This window comes from Prunus dulcis, chromosome 1, assembly GCF_902201215.1.
Source record: "Prunus dulcis chromosome 1, ALMONDv2, whole genome shotgun sequence".
Taxonomy (NCBI): Eukaryota; Viridiplantae; Streptophyta; class Magnoliopsida; order Rosales; family Rosaceae; genus Prunus; species Prunus dulcis.
This window is the reverse complement of record NC_047650.1, coordinates 14026950-14044411: the sequence shown is the minus strand read 5'-3', so window position 1 is coordinate 14044411 and position 17462 is coordinate 14026950. Positions and strand designations below refer to the sequence as shown.

The following is a 17462-nucleotide window of genomic DNA, read 5'->3' as shown; positions in this document are numbered from 1 at the left end:
ACAGGTGGAACTGTATGTTCACAAATTGCTACTAATAATAGGCTCTCATTGCAAGGAACTTGTTACCTTGTTCCATATGCTTCACATGACCGTTTAATTGACGGACTTCCATCCCTGCAGCATCACCGAACCTATTCATGAACTTCACAGTTGATGACAAGTGAGGTACAAACTGAACAACTGTGCAATATGCCCAATTAGACACTTCAGTTCTTGAGAGGGACAGATTGTTTGCATGTATTTCGGTAGTGGCCCTTCACACCACACCTTGAGCATTTTTTTTGCTAGGAGTCCTCTCCTTTGGAAGGTACTCTTTGCATTTTGCGACGGCCCGGCATAACCTTACAAACAGGAGGAAGGATTTTGACATTGTTCAAATGTTCGGGAATAACCCATGTGCCTTTAGGTGGTACAGGATAAATAGATTCAGCATATGCAGCTGCCCATGTAGCTCGTGTATAATAAGAAGAGGCAAAGGAGTAGGGGTTCAAATTCAAGTGCCGACATACCGCAATAGCATGCTTGCACGGGAGTTGCTCCAAGTCAAACTTCCTGCACGTACAACTACGGTTTGCCAAGTGCACCAGACCGTTCAAATCCCCATCCAGAACATTATACTCAACATCATTGATTTTGACCACATTCATCCTTGACGCAGCGTCTAACCTCTTCCTTAACTTCTGTTCACCCAAATCAGGGCACAATGTAGAATGACATTTCATTGCTAAATCTCGACGTTGACTAAACCAAGTGAGAAGTAAATTTGTGATTTCATCGATCAAGTGTAGGACCGAAAGCATCCTTGCAAAACGAAGAACTGAATTAATGGACTCCACAATATTCGTTGTCATCACATTATAGCGTCGTCCATCACAGTGGGCCCGAGACCACTTCTGAACGCCTGCACGTAGCAGATAAGTTCGCACTCGCTCATTGTTTATCATCGAGAAGTGACGATTGAACTCCGCTAGACGATAAGACTTCGCTGCCCTTATAAAATACCCCAATATCGGATCCCGTTGCTTCAAGTGAAATGAGGCTTTCATATTGCCCTTCAAGTGATAAAAGCAAATACCATGGCTTGCCCCAGGAAAGACTCTACGCAACCCATGTTGTATGCTAACATTGCGATCAGATATGACAACAAGATTCGAGCAATCACCAATTGCACAATGTAATTTTCTCAAAAACCACTCCCATGCTGCATCGGCCTCCAAATCTCCAATCCCAAAGGCAACAGGATATATGTTGCGATTTCCGTCAAATGCGGTCGCAACAAACAAAACACCTTTATACTTGCACTTCAAATGGGTAGCATCAACAGCAATCACGGGCCGCATTGACGACTTAAATCCTCGTATGCATGCACCAATTGACATAAAAAAAAATATAAGAAGTGGTCGGCTGCATCAGTCTGGATGTATGTCAAAGTTCCCGGATTTGTACGCTCCAACTCATAACAATAGGAAGGGAGAAGGGAATACGACTCTTCTGCAGACCCTCTCATTGTTTTGAAAGCTAACTCTCGGCTTCCCCAAGCCGTAGAGTAGCTTATGCTGACACCAAATTTTTTTTTTCACATCTGTCTTTATATCAGCTGCAGTATAAATGCTGCGCGCATCCTGAAATCTCCATTTAACACAGTCAGACACCAATTCGGCCGTAGCTTGAGGATGGTGACTACTTACAAACCTCAGATCACATTCATGAAGTGGATCGTATTTAACAACCTTAAACTCATGTAATCCAACTTTATATGCCCGAAGTTTCCAAGGGCAAGGCACCTGCCAACAACGAACACAAAACCGACGCTTCCCAGATTGGACTGTTCTGAACCGAAAGTGGCCTCTAATTGCTGCTAAACTGATGGTTTTTAAAAGGGCAATCTTATTTGGATAAACTCGGCCAACCTTCAAATTTGCTTCCCAATTTATGCACGAAAGTCCTCCACCATAACCAATATATTCCACACTCTCACCATGCTTCGAATCAACCCGAATTGTATGCATTTCACTCGAACTTGATTGCCGGGGAGGTTCAGATTGCACCTGTCTACACTGCACAGTGGAGGGTTCCGCACTGCTGTCCTCATGAGGATGCACAATTGGTGCAGAGTACGGTTCCTCTTCATTGCTAGGTTGATTGAAATCAGCAACTATGTTTTCACCGCTTTCAAAATGAACTTCTTCAACCCAATCACTCCAATTAAAACCATTCCCACCATTTTCAGTTTCATTGTGCGAAATTGCCACATTTCTTCGTTCCACAACAAAGGTAGCAGGAGCATTGCTACTCTCCACGCTTACAATGCCATTGCACCCTTCAATACCATGCCTTCGATATTTTTCAAGCTTGCTACTAAAGGGGTTACTTTAGAGGCCATAACATCTGTGTTGTACTTGAGAAAATATTGAACATCATCATTGTCTTCAACCCTTATCTGCTTACTGACAGATGCGGATACAGGAACTGAATACTTCAATGTGACACTATATTTCGTGGGCTCTGCATCCATGATCTTATAAATGCGTTGAACAAGTTCGGAAAACGTTACGTTCCGTGACACTATTATGCCTTTAGCCTCCCCACCTTCATAACTCTCAATGTTATCCTTCTTAACCCAACTTCCATTGTAGCATACCAAAATTCCAACTGTATCCATTTCTGCAAAAAACATAAATAATTACTACACCGATTCATAACACTAAAAAATACAAAATAGATGAATAAAAACATGCACAACAATCATTCCACTACACATATCATCTTCTAAATCCTCAAATCTTCAAACTCAAATTGTAGCTGCTTCAACAATTAACTTTTATTCCTTTTTGTTTTTTCTCTGATTTTGTACATATATGTGGGTTCCAAGTTATTAACAAACTAACATACACATACAATGGCAGAAATATGAACCCTCTAACCCTCCAAGTCTTTTGCACAAATGTAAACACCTTCAACAAAAGGATCAGGTTGTGATAGAAAGCGTATAATGTAGTACAAGCTCAATTACCAAATTCGAAACCAAAACACACAAACTATACTTCTTACCAAAACAAACCCAGAATGCCAATAAATTCCCCACATTAGCATCTAAATTGAGCCTAACACTAGCCGTATTTACAAATTTTTAGGCCAGACAAAGTTAACATATGATTTTTCTGTGTGCTGTTATTTTCACCATTATCAAACACATTGCACTACATTATACACGCATTCGGTCAATTTTAAACAAAATTCAAGTTCACCAGACAGCTCCCACTGCAGATAATATCACAAACTATGAATTTCAACATATCACAACAAGTGCAAACTGAAAATTTAAGCTTTTATGCCCTCTGTGGTGAAAAGGGGCTGAACGATTTCATAATACACATACACTACCAAACCAATATCACAACTCACATCCGTTCACAACGACACCGGAAGTCGCCACTTTCCCTTCTCTGTGGACTCGCAGCAGTCAGCTCGATCTGGAGGTCAACAATGGAGGCCGTGCCTTCCGGCTTCGCTGCGCCCAAACTAGGGTCCCAATTTGAGGACATCTGGGTTATGACGATGGATGGGTTGCGAACTGGATTGCTCAGTGGGAACATGTCTCGCAACCTGGAGTTCCCCCAATTTTTTCCAACCTTCACAAAGGGTTGCTACATGTGCTTTTATATGGAGGGCAGTTTGGTCATTTCACGTTCACAAGTGATTATATCAGAACACAATTTGTAACCTGATCATTTCAGAACACCACTTGTGAAAACTGATTATATCAGCATATTTCCCAATATTTTGTCACAAGAATCTCGATGGTTAGGACTTTTAATTATCAGACCCAAAAAACAAAAAAAAAAAACTTTTTCTCTATAAATATGGATTCAATTTCAACCGTTCAAGCCAAGGTGCCTGCATGTATTCTACTAAAAAATAAAGGCTTATATGTCAAAATGGTTTATGTGTTTTATCTATTTGGCCAATTTAGTCCATGTGTTTTTAATTTGGCTAATTTAGTCCCTGTAGCTAATGTAGGACAATCTGTCAAATATATGTTAAAATAGACATGTGCATAGCACGTGAGTGGGCATAAAGGTATTTTAACACAAACTTAATTGCTGAAACGCTCGCAACTCTTTTCCTTGGAGTTCATGAGAATTGGGGTTTTCAAATTCAGTTAGTTCCCTTGAATATCAACCAGTTCAAGTGAGTCCACATAAAGAGAGCAAGGAGACAAATCGAATCTAGAGATCTCTCTCTCATGGTGATTGCTGTAAATTGCAGTTCCATGGTATTCGGGTTTGCTCCCTCTCTCGTGTTTACCATCTGTGAACAAAATAAGGCTGCTGATGCCTTAGCTGCCAAGAGCTATGATTTCCTTTTGGGCCTTCATGTTTTGGATATGGAACCTGTCTTCCTTAATGATGTTCTTGCTGATGATGCTAGTAGTACCCCTAATTCAAGGTTGATTCCTATGTAGTTCATTTGGTTTTGGGTGTTTGGCCCCATATAGCATGTGAAAGGGGAGAGTGTTCATTATTTTATCACTAGAAGGTACATGCCTTGTCCTTTTTTCTTTGGTTGAAGAGATTTCCATTAAAGCAAAGCAGCAAAACAAATAAGCATCAAAACAAGAAACCAAGAAAGCGAAAAAGCAAGACCTGTGTACCAATAACAAGTCACTCAAACGAACTTTACATTGAAGGAAAACAAGCATAGGGTCCAAACTCGAGAATACTCACCTAGGTTGATTGAGTCTCTAACAGATTCGATTCTTCTCCTTGCCATTTTTATTTGGACACAAGTGAAGTGATTGATATTCAAGAGAACTGATTGAATTTGAAACCCCAATTCTCATGAACGCAGACTACAACAGTTGTCATTGGCGCCAAGGAATAGAGTCACAAGGGTTTTGGTTTGTGTTAAAATACCATTATGAGCACTCATGCGCTATGCACATGTCTATTTTAACGTCTATTTGACAGATTGTCCTACATTGGCTAACAGATGTAAACACATTGACTAAATTAGTCAAATTAAAAACATAAAGACTAAATTGACCGAATGAGTAAAACACAGGGACCATTTTGACATTTAAGCCAAAAATAAATAAGGATTTTTTTGTTGAGATTTTCTATTTAAACCTCACACTTCTCTTAATTCACCCCATGTTCTAAGTTGACCCCAACTTTTAATTTAAATTTTCATAATTTCTAAGAAAACCCCACTATCTTCCATAACTACCCTTAAATACACTCCAAACTGAAAAAATAATAACTAAAAGAGATTTTCTATTTAAACCTCACAATTTTCTTTGTTCCAAAAAAAAAAAAAAAACCCAAACAAATGAAACCCCAAATCCGAAATTTAATACTTTCTAGAGAAAGAGAACAACTTTACCTCTCTCCAAGAATTGTAACTAGAATTCTAACACTTGGGTCTTGTTGAGTTGAGAACTTGAGAGAGAGAGAGAGAGAGAGTTTGTAAACAGGAAGTTGGAAGGAGGTTTCTAAAACTTAATATGAAGAGTAGTGGGGTGTGCGTATAAATGTACTAGGGTTAATTATTAAGTTGGATGACCTTTTTTGTCTTTTTACACAATAATAAAACTTACAACTTAATGATTTAAGTGTTAGGGTGAACAAAGAAAAGTGCGAGGTTTAAATAGAAAATCTCTTTTTGTTTTGCCAACTAAATAATGTTAATTTGGAGTAATTATCTTGAATTTATCTACGAGTTACATTTTAGTCTTTCAATCAATTTTTAGTACTTTTTTTATTTGGTTACAAGGAGGGCCGAAGCCCAAGAGAAAACCAAAACAAAAACTACACTGGGAAAAGCCTAGAAGTGGTCATCCTAACAGAGTCATTTGCCAAGGGGCTTACAATAGAAGGAGGGAGAAGATCAACAACATGATAACCCAAACTGGAACTTTGACCCATATGAGCCATATGGTCAGCAGCAATGTTTTGTTCTCTATAAATATGAGAGATGGAACACTCCCAGTCACGCAAGAGCATGTCTTTGCAACTATGGATGAGGTTAGAGAGAGGGTGACTAGGCCTAGTCTCTCCATTAATTAAAAAGACAGCAGTAAAAGAGTCACACTCCACTTTAATTCTTCGGACACCTTCGTTCCACGTAAGAAGTAAACCCCTGAAAACACCCCATAATTCAGCTTCAAGGATTTTACCACACCCCAAATTTGTAACAAAACCCTTGATCCATCTACCCGTAGAGTCCCTTATGATGCCTCCAGCACTAATAGATCCCATCTCACCCATACAACTGCCATCCACATTAATTTTAAAACATCCAGCACAAGGAGGAGGCCAATGGAACTTAAGAATTTGTTTGGAAGTCTTAGAATTCTTGGAGCAGTTAGCCACTAGCCACTCCCTAGTAAATTGAATGATTGGAATATGGGGCCAATGAGGAGGAGTAAAGTTGACATCAAACACTTTCTTACATCGCCATTTCCAACAAAACCACAGGGAGGCCAAGAACAGAGAGGACCAAGTGATACCTTGCATGCAGCTGAAACTAGCCTTAATATTGATGAAAAGCCAGTCTTTAAAATCCATAGAGAAAGAGTGAGCAATTTGATTAGGAATACCAATGGAGTTCCACATTCTAGTCGCATGACTACACCTGCGAAAAAGATGGTCCAAGGACTCCATGGAAACGTTGCAACAAGGGCAATTAGGATTGGAAGCTAAGTTCCTTCTTACACGTTGGACATTGGTTAGGAGCTTACCTTGAAACAGTAGCCAAACAAAGGTTTTTATCTTTGGAGGAACATGCAGCTTCCAAATAGTATCCCAATTCCAAGTATGATTAGTCTCTTCAGTAAACAACGAGAGATAAGCCGTTTTCACTGAAAATTCACCATTGGAGGTAAGCTGCCATATACAAGAGTCCACCTCAGTATGATTAAACCCTGCATGAATACAATGAATTTTCTGCACCACATCCAATGGGAGACAGCCCAGAAGCCAATTGGTGTTCCAACCTTGCTCCGTGAGGAAATCACTCACAGTCCACTTAAGCAAATCATCAGAAAGGGAAATAGGGCGAAGTTCTCAAGAGGCCCACAACCTGCCCAATTATCTTTCCAAAACAAGATTTTGTCACCATTACCAACTCTCCATTTAAACCCTTTAGAGACAATTTGAGAACCAAATAGAATACCTCTCCAAGTACTAGAACAATTAAGGAATTTGAGATTTGGGGCAGCAAGCAAACTTCGATCTTTTAGATACTTACCATTAAGAACTTAAGACCAAAGACCCTGATCCTTTTGGACAATTTTCCAACCAGTCTTGGCAAGTAAAGCCTGGTTCATACAATGGGTCTTTTTTATGCCTAGACCACCAAAGCTTTTAGGTTGACAAACAATGTCCCAATTAACAAGGTGAATTTTAGTTTTTTCACCAGTATAACCCCACAAAAAATCTCTGTTAAGCTTATCAAGCTAGTTGCACGTAGACATGGGAAGATCAATAGTTTGCATAGTATAAATTGGAATAGCTAAGGTAACAGCATGCAAGTAAGTTAATCTACCTGCCATAGATAAAGCGTGACTCTTCCAGGAAGCCAATCTACGCTGCACTTTGTCAACAATCCCAGAGTAAGTATCCTTGGTAATTCTAGATTGGATAAAGGGAACACCAAGATAATTTCCAAGACAATCAGTAAGGGGAGACCCACAAATATTAGCAATAGTAGAAGCAATCCCAGAATTAGTATTAGGAGAGCAACAAATTCTGGATTTATCAAAATTAACTTGCTGACCCGAGGCACCACAAAATAAATCCAAACAATGCTTCATAAGCTTAGCTTGGTGGATAGAGGCTTCCCCAAATAAATAAGGTCATCAGCAAAGAAGATGTGGGATATAGCAAGACCATTTCTGGCAACCTTAACAGACTTCTAAGTTCCAGAGGAAACATGATCATTGATAATATGGGAAAGTTTTTCCATGCACAGAACAAAGATGTAGGGGGAGAGGGGGTCACCTTGTCTGATCCCAGCACTAGGAGAGAATCTTTCAGTAAGCTCACCATTGAGAATGGCTTGGTATCTGACAGACTTAATGCACTGCATGATAAGAACAAGTAATTTACCTCTAATCCCAATTTCCCAATTTCCCATAGCACATCATAGATGAAATCCCAATGAAGTCTGTCATAGGCTTTGGAGAGGTCAATTTTCCAAGTAATGAAACCCTTCTTTCCTTTTGAGTTTCTAAATTTATGAAGAACCTCTTGAGAAACAATAATGTTGTCAACAATCTGCCTGCCAGGGATGAAGCTAGCTTGAGCAGGACTGAAAACCTTCTACATAAGAGGCCTGAGCTTCTGAAAAATGATCTTAGACACCACCTTGTACATTGTATTACATAGGCTAATAGGCTTTAACTGAGCAACAGAGCTAGGACTAGCCACTTCAGGAACAAGGGTAATCAATGTGTCATTTAAAGCATCAGGAATGCTAGCAGCTAAAACAACCAACCATTAACTCAACAAAGGTACCTTAACAAAGATCCCAAAAATCATGGTAAAATTTAGCAGGGAACCGTCCGGGCCTGGGGCTTAAAACTACCAATACTGAACAAACAACCCTTTATGACTTGAGGATTAATATCACAATTGAGATGACCCAACTCAGAAGTCTCTAATCTAGGAAAAAGCTGGGGGAGATAAGCATTAGAGTACCTCATTGTTTGAACTACAAAAAGAGTCTTGAAATAATCAACAATGATATTTTCCATTTCTTTTTTATCATTAGTCCACGTACCTTGTTCATTAGTCAGGCCTTCCAGTTTGTTCTTTCTTCTACGAATAATGGTAGACATGTGGAAAAACTTGGTATTACGGTCCCCTTCTTTAAGCCAAGTGTTCCTTGATTTCTGCAGCCAAAAAAGTTCTTCTTGGTCAAGTAAAGCTTGGTAATCACTGTCAAGCTCTTTTTCTAAGTCAACCAGAAAAGGAGAGTGTCTTCTGTATAAAGCTTTATGGATACCGCCAATTCTAGCCAACAATTTTTTCTTATTTCGAAACAAACACCCAAACACATCCTTATTCCAATCAGCAAGAGCTTTAGAAAGGTCTTTAGTTTTTTGAAGGATATTTCCAATATAGTTAGCCCATTTATCAACCACAAAGCTCCGAAAAGTAGGGTGCAGGAGCCACATGGCTTGAAATCTAAAAGGCTTGACATTAGCACAAGGGAGATGAGATGATTGAAGGCTTATCAGCAGGGGACAATGATCAGACTTGACCCTAGGTAGATGTCTGACAAAGGCCTCAGGAAATTTATGTCTCCAGTCAATGTTGGAAAGACCACGATCCAATCTTTCCCAAGTGAGGACACCATTTTCATTTTTTCTACATCAAGTAAACTGAGCACCAATAAAGCCAAGATCAATCAATTGATTTCTATCAATCCATTCCACAAGCCCACTCCCATGAGAAATAGGATAACCACCACATTTTTCAGAATTATTGACCAATTCATTGAAATCCCCAGCAATCATCCAAGGAAGGTTCGAAGCTGAAGCAATCCCATCCAAATAACTCCATAATTGGCTTCGAATGCCAGGGCAAGGGTGTGCATACACCGCAGTAAACAGCCAATCAATGTGATTCATCTTAATTAGGGCTGTAATAGACTGCCTAGAGTAGGCAACTATACCAATGCAGGATACATTCTCATTCCAAAGCATCCAAAGACCCCCTGAAAAACCATTAGCATCGACTACATGATACTTAGAAAACCCAAGTTTCTTAATAACATTGAGGGCAGTGTTGCCAGTAATTCTAGGCTCCAAAATGACAAGAATCTGAATCTTGTGAATTTTAACTAGATCTTTCATAATTCCAAGGAATTTTGTACTCCTTGCGCCTCTTACATTCCAAACCATAAACATGATGATGGGAAAAAAGGTAATAAAAAATCTTGAGGTAATAACCTCACTGACTGGAAGAGCTCAATACTTCTACCAAAGTTTAAGCAGCACCAACAACTCCATTTTTAACATTTAGCATAGCTTTTTTTAGTCTAGCAGCATCCAAATTAATTGTAATATGAGGGGCAGAGTTATCCCCATGGTCATCATCCATCTCATCTCCTGGAATATCATCCATTTTATCTTCAGAAGGGCCTGGGTCAGGAGGCTCAACCCCAGGTAAAATAGGAGGAATAAACTTACCAGAGTTAGGAGAGAGCTTCGATTTCAAACTTGCCACAACGTCTCCCAACGTGGCGTCTTGAAAATCAATACGCCTGACTTGAAATCCTATCGATTTTCCAAACACAACACCTTTTAATTTTCTCTTAGAATTAGAACGAGCATTGAAGCCAACTTTGGTAGTGGAGGGATAAGAAATATTGTTCTCAAAACCAATCTGGGTATTTTTTACCACACCATTATTCGAAGTATCAGCCAGAGCCTGGCGAGATATACCTTTAGACTTATTCTGACCCTTGGACTTGGAAGGTTTAGTAGACCCATTTTTTGGCTGAGTCTGCATTTGGGTTACTTCCTCAATAACTTCATTCCCAATAGAAACATGAGCTTCAACTCTGTTATTAGAATTTTCTAAGGCCTCAAACCTTGACCAAGAAGGGTAAGCACGCGTTCATCTTGAACCTCATTTTTCTTTGGAGCAGTCTTCTTAGCCTTTGAGTCAACACTAGCCTTAAAAGGCTTTTTACCTTTCCTACTCTGAACCAGGCTCCAAGGTCCTATCAAGGTGTTCTTAGCCTCATGGGGATCAATCTGAGGCTTAATAGAAGAGCTAGCCTCATTAACAGGGAGGGGAGAACCACTCAGGACCACTTCATCCATGGGTTGGATAATATTGTGGACATTATCAGTATGAGGAGCCTTAATCACCGAGGGGCAAACGTTTTTATTAGGACCATAACACCCACAAGCAAAGCACACCAAATGAATGCCTTCATATTCCAAGCCATACCAGTTATCCTCCCCTTGAACAAAGGCTTCCAGAGGTTGGGTTAGGTCTATCCCAACACACACCCTTGCATATTTCCCACGAACCTGGGCGACAGTATTGGAGTCAACCTTGAATGTGGTGCCAGTAAATCCCCAATACGGAGCATGGCCTCAGGATGGAACCATTCAACATGAAGACCAATAATACGGACCCATACAGTCATCCTTGTCACTTGTTCTACCTGAGGGTCAAAACCAGGCTTCCAACGTTGCATAACCAGGTATTGCCCAGCAATTACCCATGGACCTCCACACAAAATTGCTTTCATGTCCTCTTCAAGTACAAATCTCACAATAAAGAAACCATTTTCTAAATCAATTAGCTTAATTTATATTCTTAATTTATTAAATAAAAAAATAATGTATTTTCTCCTTTTATAACAAAAGGGGAAGGCTTGCAATATTCATATCATTCACTGATACTGATGATTTTATCAATTTCTACTTGAAAAGATAATGGGACTATTATTGTATTTTATTCCAAAGGATAGTCCCAAGTAGGACTATTTTTCGTAGTGACCCTTCATTAAGTATGAAGGTCCAAAGTCATCTTTTGTTAAGCGATAAGGACCAAGATCAACCTTCCATTTCCTAACATGGTCTGGCCAATGCCTGCAACGGACGAAAGGGGCACCAGGACGTAGTAAACATCCATTATCGGATCTTAATCGAGTCCTGAATTTACACTGGCAACCGGGCAATGAGTTTGGGACTTCAGAGCAGTTGGATGACCTGACTAGTAAGCCCAATGAGGAACCCCTGCCGGAACGAATTTCAATTCCCTTAATACTTCATTTTTTGGGTCAGCAACCTTCATGAGAATGTTGGCACAAAGACGAAAGTGAAGCTTCACTCTACGTTTCTGAGCCATGGAGTTCATGTACTTGAAACTCATCATCCAAGGGCCTTTTTATATTTTCATTCGAGATGATTCTATCAATTCAAGCAATTCCATAAAAGTTTAAAATCCGAATAAAAAATTTTATCGAGCAATTGCAACTAAAGAACGGAGTTATAGCTCGAAACTTGGGATATCACAAGCAAAACACGTTTAGCGAAATTTGAAGTTGAGGTAGTTAGACTCACCCAAGTAGGTGAAGCGGCCTAAGTGTGTGTTCAGTGTAAACTTTAGTGCCAATTCTAGTTTGGTACCCTATGGTTGCACTCGTAATTAAGTATCACGTTCTTTCTAGTTTTTCAATTTTAATAATTAAGTATCACGTTTTTTCCAATTTTTTTTAAGGCTTATTATCACAAAACGTCCCTAAGGTTTACGAAACTATCAGATTGCATCCTTAATGTTTTTTTGTGTCACTTATGGTCCTCAAGGTTAGTATGTGCAATCACAAATGGTCCCTGCCGTTAGGTTCTGTCAAAAACTCTGTTAGTTTGCTGACTTGGCATACATATATATCACAAAACATCCCTGAGGTTTACACACTTATCACAAATGGTCCCTATGAATTTTTTTTTTTTTTTATTTAAAATTCGTAAAATTTTGGTTTTCTTTTTAAAATTATTTATAAATGAAAAAAATCATTTATAGAAGGATTTTAATCTTGAGGACCATTTATGAACCCTAAACCTTTAGTTTTTTTTCATTTTAAAATTTTATGAATTTTAAATTATTTTTAAAAAACTTCATTAGTTTGTTGATGTGGCATATATATGGAGCCAACATCTACAATAATATAGTGTCACATGTATTTAAAATTTAATATATATTTTAAAATAATTATAATTCATAAAATTTTAAAAAGAAAACAAAAATGTTATGAATTTTAAATTTAAAAAATTAAAAAAATTTCATAAGGACCATTTGTGATAGGTCTGTGAACCTCAAGGATGTTTTGTGATATACATATATGCCACGTCAGCAAACTAACAGAGTTTTTGACAAAACCTAACGGTAGGGACCATTTGTGATCATGCATACTAACCTTGAGGACCACGAATGACAAAAAAAAACATTAAGGATGCAATCTGATAGTTTCATAAACCTTAGGGACGTTTTGTGATAATAAGCCTTTTTTTAATGCGGTTCCACCGTTAGGGTTTCCGTCAAATCTTCTATTAGTTGCCGACGTTGCATTTATGAGTCCCACAATTTTGTTTTTGTTTTTTTATGTGTAATAAAATAATCATAGAATTTTTAAAAATCAATAAAAAATAAAAAAATTTATCTTTCTCCTTTCTCTATCTCTTTGTTTCTACCCCTACCCCTCCCAGATCCTGCATTGCCCCACCAACCCAAATCTGGTGAGATTTTTTGGTACACTCAGATAAGAAGGAGAGGCAGAGCCCCACAAGTGATGGAGTGGAAGATGGCAGTGAAAACCAAACCAATCTTTTGATTTGGGAATTCACGCTCGCACGAGTCATGATCCACGTGCCATGCCAAATAAATATGCAATCTGTCATGCTAAGAGTTGAAATAAGCATTGGCTTTACGAGCCCAAGCTAATTATCCCGTCAAGCGTCATATTCCTCTTCAAAGCGACAAAATTCAAGCACGCCAAGCGACATGCAATGCCAAGGGAAAAATCATTATTATTACACCTAGCCACGCTGCAAGCTTAAGTGGGCCCAAGCCACGCAAATGCCTAGGGCTTGCTGAGTGGGTTGTGGTATGGATGGTAACGAGTTTTCATTAAGCCCATTGATGAGTCGAGAAATGGAAGTTTTGGGCTGCTTGGGAGCCCCAAAACTCAAGCTCATTTCTTGAGCCCAAATATGTGGGTAAGCATAAAAGAGAGAAGAATTAGCCCATAACTTTAGGAAATTAGCCCATTCTCTTAATGGACCACCCATCACCTTAGGAAGGCCCAAATAACCCAAGTGGCTTAAAAAATATCCAAAAAATCTCCAGCACATGGTTTGAAATGAAACCACGATAGAAAACCAGGAGATGTTTGTACGCTCAGGCCGCTGGGAGACTCCAGCACATGGCCAAAGACAAACCCAACAAAAGCCATCAGAAAAACCAAAGGGAATTCGTACATGTAGGAGGAATACCCATTAGGCAAAAGCTCTATCCATTCTCCTTTCCTCTGCGAGCTCTAATAAGGAAACTAAGAAGAAAAGCGGGTGGCGCCTCACCCACATGGAGAGGTCTAGCTGTGTAAAAATCTTGGAACCATAAGGGACTTGTTACCTATGTGCTCTGGTTAAGGGAATTTCACTAAATATGAGTGAATGGAAGAAAGTGAAGGAAAAGCAATGAGGATATCCGATAAGATTAAGGGGTCGAAGTGCCTATAAAAGGAGCCTTCTTCTACCCAGCAAAATCATCATTTAGAGTGCGACCAAGCTTTTTCAAGCAATTGAAAATTCACTCAAACCACATCTAGAGAGCAAGCTCCATCTCTCATATTTGAAACCTCTGCAATTTCGTGCCCTATTCCCCCATCTCCTCCCCTTTTCCCTTTTGTTAAATTATTCTAGAACCTTGATAGACTTTTCGTTAGGCTGTCGGAAACTACTCAACACACTCATTTTACTCTCATCTCCCTTTTTCTTCAACAAACACTCTTAGAATCCATTCCTCCTTTCCTTGGAACCCTTGTTTTTCATAAGAACTCACAGCTCTCTCTCTGTTTATGCTTAACTCATGATTCCTTTGCTCCTATGCCACAAGCCTCTCATGCCATCTACCTGTAAGCAGTTGTTGTTTTTGTTGGTGAAGATAACCAGGATGCTTCCTAAGGCTTCACTACCCTTTCGAAGCATTCTTGGGGCCTAATTCTTGAACTTAGGCACATGGGGTAGTATCACATGTTTCTCTTTTCGGCAGCCCAAGCCCATTCGTCAGGCTGTTGGAATAAAAAGACCCCTACAAATTGTATTATTTATTTCATATGAAGGCTATGTTGCACGAACACTTTACTAAGCTGAAGTGTTAAAAGTGTCGGACACTTATACAGAACTTGGATATGCCTCGGACACGATCAAGACACTCCCCAAAATGGGTCAACCCATGGTCAAGACACGACAGGGATGATTTTGAAACTTCAAAAAAAAAAAAAAAGGGTCAAAACATAATTGTTGAAACTTTATTAGACAACATCACCATTTAATTTTTTTTTTTTTCAATTTTAAAAACTGGGGTTAAAATTGTATTTCAAAACTCTGTTATCCTTATACCTATTACCTCATCTTGCTCTCCCAACTTCCTCCATCTTTTTTCTTCTTTTCTCTCTCTTAATTTTCATTATATTTCCTTGAAATTTGGATTAACCACATACTTGGAGATTAGAATTTCTGATAATTTCTTCATCTTCTCAATTCATTTTTTCATTTTGTATTTAAATAAGGTTTTTCTTAGGGAAAATGAGTAATGCTAAATCTAATGAGAGCTCCTCCTCTTCTCATGCTCAATGCTCCTTTAGGCCATCTCCAACCCAAGGACCTAAACCCAAAATATCCCCCAAAACCTCTCCCAACCCAAGAAAATGAAGGACCCAAAATTTGAGAAAACTCAAATTTGGACCCAAATACCAGTTCACTTATTGCCCAGACCCAAAACTATCTAGTGGAGCCCACGCTGAGGTGGCAGAGCCCATGTGCATGAGAAAAATACTAGGACCCGCGCTGGGACCAGCTCTGATGGGCTTGTCTGTTGCCTATGCCACTGTCGGCACTAGGTGAGAGAACCGTTGCAATTTGGCTGTCTCCTTTTATAAAATAAAAATAAAAATAATAATCAAATAGTATCTCTAAAAAGAGATTTGGCCCACATGCTGGCTTATTCCAGCTCAAAGAGACATTGCAATTCAAATCTTCTCTCTTTAAAAAAATAAAATAAAATAAAATCTAATAGTAACTTTAAATTAACGATCTAGATTAAATCTAAGCTATTTTAATGATAAATAAAAAAAATCCAACGGCTGAAATTTAAATCCAACTGTCAAAATAATATTTTAAATTAATCTAGATCAGATCCAACCCCAAAACTCACTCCAAACTCTATAAATACCCATCCATTTCTCAAATAATCTACCAAAAATATTTTATCTATTTCTCAATTTATTTTTCCTTTGTCAATCTCATCAATCTCCTTTCATTCTTGTTGAAGATGTCCACAAAATCTCAAAGAGTTGTGAATTGGAGGCCCGAAGAAGATGAGGCATTGTGCAAAGGGTGGATTTCTGTCAGTGAAGATGGGGCTATTGGCACCAATCAAGCAAGTGACAAATTTTGGAAGCATGTATATCAAAAGTTTCTGGAAAATGATCTGGGCATTAGTGGACCTGAGCGACGAACATATCAAGCCATTGCTTCTCGGTTCAAGACTATCAACTAACAATGTTCTCGTTGGAAGGCATGCTTGACTAAGGCCAATATGAACCCATGAAGTGGCTCAAATTTACATGATGTGGTAAGTAACCATTCTTATTAAAGCTTTTAATTTATATTTGTAATTTTATTCAACTCCAAACTTAAATTTATTTTTTCAAGCGTAGGATGTGTATGCGAAAACAATATTTCTTAATGATAATAAGCCTCCAAATAGGCCTTTCAAGTTGTACCATGCTTAGGAAATCTTAAAAGATTGCCCAAAGTGGAACGATATAAATGAGCCTCCTACACAACGTTCTTCTGGAGCTAGTGCAAGTATGGTGAATTTGGATAACGATGCAGACGAAATCACCATGCCTAGTCCAAGGCTTGATGGGCGAGATAAACAAAAGGTTGCAAAAGAAAAAAGGGGAAGATGGCTGACCATTCTCAACAAAAAAGGGATAAGTACTTGGAAACATTGGTGGAGCAAGGTATTGCTTTCAAGGATGATAGGAGACGAAAGCTCAACATATTGGACAAGTTTGTCCAAGATCAAGCTGATGCTTATGCGTATCAGAAGCAACAAGATAAGGAAGCCCAAGAACAAAAAATAATGCCCATGGACGTGTCCAAATTTACTCCAAGAAAGAAGAAGTATTGGGGGGATAAACAAGATGAAATTATGCAAGAATATGCATGGGGTCAACAGTCTACCGTTAATCCTGAAGACAACTAGGGGACTATTATCCAAGCCCCCACGATGATGGTTAGTAGTTTATTCCTATTGGGTTTCATGTATGGTGAATTTGAAGTATTGTGTGTTTTCTTTTAGAATTATGTTGTGTGTTTTCTTTTGAAATAAAATTATATTTGTTGAATTTTAATTTTTTTAGGTTAAATTATTCAAAAAAATTTAATTATGAAGTTATTTAAAAAGATTGAATGAAGAAAAGTTATCCATAAATAATAATAAAATTAGACTTAAACCATTTTGAAACAATTTAATAAAGTTGCAGACTTAAAATTTGAGTCCGAAAGGTTGGGAGAAAAAACAATTTGAGTCTGGGCAAAACCCAAATAGTCACTTTTTAGAATAGGAAGGGAAGTGGACCTCTTGAGGAAGCCTTCCACTTCGATTGGATGATCTAATTACAAGAATGTTTTACACAAGTGGCTT

At 38.6% G+C, this 17462-nt stretch overlaps 2 protein-coding genes across 2 annotated transcripts; both read right to left on the bottom strand.

The window, feature by feature from the left end:
* Positions 1-284: 284 nt before the first annotated feature.
* On the bottom strand, positions 285-1340 carry LOC117614679. The gene has a single exon (XM_034343567.1). It carries the CDS (start codon positions 1338-1340, stop codon positions 285-287), a length of 1056 nt encoding a protein of 351 aa, XP_034199458.1.
* An 8655-nt stretch (positions 1341-9995) lies between these two features.
* Positions 9996-11274, bottom strand: LOC117614659. The gene is made up of 3 exons (XM_034343547.1): positions 11158-11274; positions 10603-11050; positions 9996-10540 (listed from the first exon to the last, which is right to left on the bottom strand). The coding sequence occupies exons 1-3, from the start codon at positions 11272-11274 to the stop codon at positions 9996-9998; spliced, it is 1110 nt and encodes a 369-aa protein (XP_034199438.1).
* Between the last annotated feature and the right edge of the window lie 6188 nt (positions 11275-17462).